At 39.6% G+C, this 4,519-nt stretch overlaps 1 protein-coding gene across 1 annotated transcript; it reads left to right on the top strand.

Annotated features, from left to right (window-relative positions):
• Positions 1-728: 728 nt before the first annotated feature.
• LOC126633745 (uncharacterized) lies at positions 729-2,054 on the top strand. The gene has a single exon (XM_050304315.1). It carries the CDS (start codon positions 729-731, stop codon positions 2,052-2,054), a length of 1,326 nt encoding a protein of 441 aa, XP_050160272.1.
• Positions 2,055-4,519: the final 2,465 nt, after the last annotated feature.

The following is a 4,519-nucleotide window of genomic DNA, read 5'->3' as shown; positions in this document are numbered from 1 at the left end:
CCTTTGCCCGTTGTATAAGGGAAGAAAAACCCTATGAAACAATTAAGAATAGATACAGGGATATTGGGTCACCTTGCCTGATTCCCCGAGATGAGATTATGGTGCTGTGAGGTCTGCCATTCATAAGGATAGAATACGATACCGAAGTAACGCAATTCATAACTAGAGCTACAAAACGGGAGGGAAACTCCATTTTATACATCATTTTTGTTGATATATAACCCTTGAGCTAATATCTTGGAGCTAAAGTTACAAATTTTGATTTTCCTTTTATGTGCTTTATCTTGCTGATGTAATCTGAGCCATTGGATCATAGTCCAAGTGGTCTCTTCTCTAGCATAGGATCTAAGTGATATAACAAGACAAGTGGCATCATCTCATAGGATGATAGCAATGTATGGTTGAGATTGTGTTGTGTATTGGTGAGTGAAGGATCTCCCTTCCTCTACATACATAACGGTTACAAATGTATTTTTGGATATAGAGTGAAATCGAAGAGACACATTCAATCTTCTTCTCTCTCATTTCTCTGTTTTGTTCTTCAACCTCCAACACAGAGATCTCCATTGAAAAACACATAAAACACAAACTCTAATATGGCCTCAGAGCCAGGTTCGGTTATCTAAACTAGGCGTAAATCTGTGAAAAGAAAACTGGAATTGATTCGAGCTGCAATCTAGCTCATACGACGATCGAGGTGGTGTGATTTCTTGAATCCGATGCCTAACATGGCAGGATCAGGCACTGCTGAGCTTCGCACACCAGTTTTCAATGGAGAAAATTATGAGTCCTGGAGCATTCGAATGAAAACCATTCTGAAATCTCATGGGTTATGGGATCTCGTTGAAAATGGGTTCGATGCTTCAGATCCAAAGAAGGAGAAGAAAAAGATAGAAGAGATCGAGGTCACGGAAGTGGAGAAGCCGACGTTAGCTGAAATCCTGATGAAGGATGCTCGTGCACTTGGGTTGATCCAAGGTGCTGTCTCAGACCAAATTTTCCCCAGAATTGTGAACGAAGAGACCTCAAAGGGTGCTTGGGACATTCTGAAGCAAGAGTTCAGAGGAGATAAGCAAGTAAGGAGTGTAAAATTGCAAGGTTTGCGTCGAGAATTTGAATATACTCGCATGAAAGATAGTGAATCCTTATCTGTATATCTCACTAGATTGTTTGATATAATGAATCAAATGAAGAGTTATGGTGAGGATCTGTCTAGAGAGAGAGTTGTGCAAAAATTGTTGATTAGTTTGCCTAGATCATATGATCCTATTTGCTCCGTAATTGAACATTCTAAGGACCTTGAAACTCTTGAGATTCAAGAGGTAGTTGCTTCTCTGAAAAGTTTTGAACTCAGATTGGATAGACATGCTGAAAATTCTACTGAACGAGCTTTTGCTAGTCTAAATGTTGGAGGTAAAAACTCTAAGGGAATAGGTTATTCTGGAAATCAAAAGTTTCAGAAAAACTGGAAATTCAAAGGAAAGAAGTGGGATAATAAGCCAAATTTTGTTCAAAGACCAAATGTCTCTAATGATGGAAACAAGACAGCTTGTAGACACTGTGATAAATTGCATTATGGCAAATGTTGGTTTGAAGGGAAGCCAAAATGCACAGGTTATGGGAAACTTGGGCATGTGATCAGAGACTGCCATGGAAACAAAAATATACAGAAGGTGAACTATGTAAACCATGTTGAAGAAACTGGTACCATGTTCTATGCATGCAATGCTATGACAGATGTGAAGGTGAATCATTCATGGTACATTGATAGTGGTTGTAGTAACCACATGACAGGTGATGAAAGGTTACTAATCAACATCCAAAGGAATCTGACTTCCAGGGTGAAGATGGGAACTGGAGAGATTGTTCAGGTTGCAGGAAAGGGGACTCTTGTTATAGAGACCAAATTGGGAAGAAAGCACATTCAAGAAGTGATGCTTGTTCCTGGACTTGAAGAGAATCTGCTAAGTGTTGGACAGATGATGGAGGACGGGGTACTATCTATTGTTTGGAGGAAATATTGTGAGTATCTTCGATGGTTGGTCAATGGATAATCTTGTGGTTAGAGTGCAGATGACAAACAACAGGTGTTTTCCTCTTACAATGATGCCAGCAAATCAGATAGCCTTGAAAGCAAGTGTGACACACTGTATGCAGATATGGCATAAGCGTTTGGGGCATCTAAATAACAAAAGCATCAAAATGCTTGAAGATCAAGAAATGGTTCATGGATTGCCTCATTTGGAGAAAACCTCTGTTGTGTGTGAAGGCTGCATGCTAGGAAAGCAACACAGAGAGTCTTTTCCATCAAAATCAGCTTGGAGAGCAAAATTTCCTTTGGAATTGGTTCACACAGATATCTGTGGACCAATGCAAACTGAATCTTTCTCTGGAAATAAGTACTTTCTGTTGTTCACTGATGATTGTACTAGGATGTCTTGGGTATATTTTCTCAGAAACAAGTCAAGTGCATTTGATTGTTTCAAGAAGTTTAAAGCAATGACAGAGTTGCAGTGTGGATATAAGGTGAAATGTCTAAGGAGTGATCGGGGTGGAGAGTTCTTATCAACTGAATTTGATAGTTACTGCAATGAGCTTGGAATTCAAAGGCAATTAACCATGGCATATTCTCCTCAACAGAATGGAGTAGCTGAGAGGAAGAATAGGACTGTGGTGGAAATGGCAAAGTCTATGATGCATGAAAAGGGTCTTTCTTATGCATTTTGGGCAGAGGCTGTGAACACTGCAGTCTACATACTTAATAGATGTCCCTCAAAGTCCCTCAAGAATATAACTCCATTTGAAGCATACACTGGTAGAAAACCAGGCATTGCACACTTGAAGATCTTTGGGTCACTATGCTATGTGCACATTCCCTCAACACTAAGGCATAAGCTTGAAGAAAATAGTCGCAAGTGTATTTTTGTAGGCTATGGAATCTGTGAAAAAGGGTACAGAGTGTTTGATCCAAGTTCTAATAAGATCATCATGTCTAGAGATGTACACTTTGATGAGAATGCTTCATGGGAGTGGGAGAACACTGATAAGAGTGAAATACAAGTTCCCATGATTATTGAGAATCAAATGGCAAATTGTAGTGAAGGACAGAATCAAGTGGAAGTATGTGAACCAAGACAATTCTTGGATACATCAACTCAAGTGGAGGATGTTGTTGCATCACTAAGTGAGAATGTTTTCGAAAGTTCTCAAACAACTGATCACACACCACAGAAATGGAGAAGTGTAAATGAGATCATGGCTCAGTGTAACATGTGCATTGTAGAACCTAAAAACTATGAAGATGCTATTCTAGATGAGTCATGGGAAAATGCAATGAAATCTGAGCTTGAAATGATTGAGAAGAACAACACATGGGAGCTAGTTGATAGACCATTTGACAAGCCAATCATTGGTGTTAAGTGGGTCTATAAAACCAAGTTGAACCTTGATGGATCCGTGCAGAAAAACAAGGCCAGACTGGTGGCAAAAGGTTATTCCCAAAAGCCTGGGATAGACTACAATGAAACATTCGCCCCGGTTGCAAGATTAGATACTATTAGGACCTTGATAGCACTTGCTGCACAGAAGGAATGGAATCTATATCAGTTGGATGTAAAATCTGCTTTTCTGAATGGAACTTTAAAGGATGAGGTTTATGTTGAGCAGCCACAAGGTTTTGTGAAGGAGAGTGAAGAAACCAAGGTGTATAAGTTGAACAAGGCTCTGTATGGGTTGAAGCAAGCTCCGAGAGCTTGGTATGATGAGATATATTCCTATTTCGGCAAGGCAGGTTTCAAGAAGAGTTCTAGTGAAGCAACACTTTATGTCAAAACTAGTGAAGCTACAGGTATCATTATTGTTTCACTTTATGTGGACGATATTGTATATACTGGAAGTTGTCCAAAACTACTCGAAGAGTTCAAAAATGACATGATGCAGCATTATGAGATGACTGATCTGGGGTTACTTCATCATTTTCTTGGCATGGGAGTAGTGCAAACAGATAAAAACATTTTTATCCACCAGAGAAAATATGCAATGAAGCTTATTGAGAAATTTGGGATGAAAGATTGCAAATCAGTGGCAACACCACTGGCTGTGAATGAGAAGTTATGCAAGACAGATGGTAGTGAAGCAGCAAATGAAAGTGAATATAGACAAGTTGTAGGTAGCTTGTTATACTTGACTGCTACAAGGCCGGATATAATGTTTGCTTCTAGTTTACTTGCTAGATTCATGCATAACCCCACAAAGAAACACATGGGAACAGCCAAAAGGGTGTTGAGATATATTCAGGGCACTCTTGATTTTGGAATTGAATTTGTAAAAGGGAAGACAACTACTCTGATAGGGTACTGTGATAGTGACTGGGCAGGAAGTGAGGATGACATGAGAAGCACCTCAGGATATGCATTTACACTTGGATCCGGTATGTTTTCATGGGCATCAATCAAACAAAACACAGTGGCACTATCCACTGCAGAAGCAGAATATGTCAGTGCTGCAGAAGCAACATCAC

The sequence above is a fragment of the Malus sylvestris genome, chromosome 9, assembly GCF_916048215.2.
Source record: "Malus sylvestris chromosome 9, drMalSylv7.2, whole genome shotgun sequence".
In the NCBI taxonomy this organism is placed as follows: Eukaryota; Viridiplantae; Streptophyta; class Magnoliopsida; order Rosales; family Rosaceae; genus Malus; species Malus sylvestris.
Note: the sequence above shows the minus strand (reverse complement) of the source record. Positions and strands in the feature narration are given on the sequence as shown.

Bases quoted from the DNA above. Each gene is read 5' to 3' on its own strand.
- LOC126633745 (XM_050304315.1), top strand. From the start codon at position 729: ATGGCAGGATCAGGCACTGCTGAGCTTCGCACACCAGTTTTCAATGGA.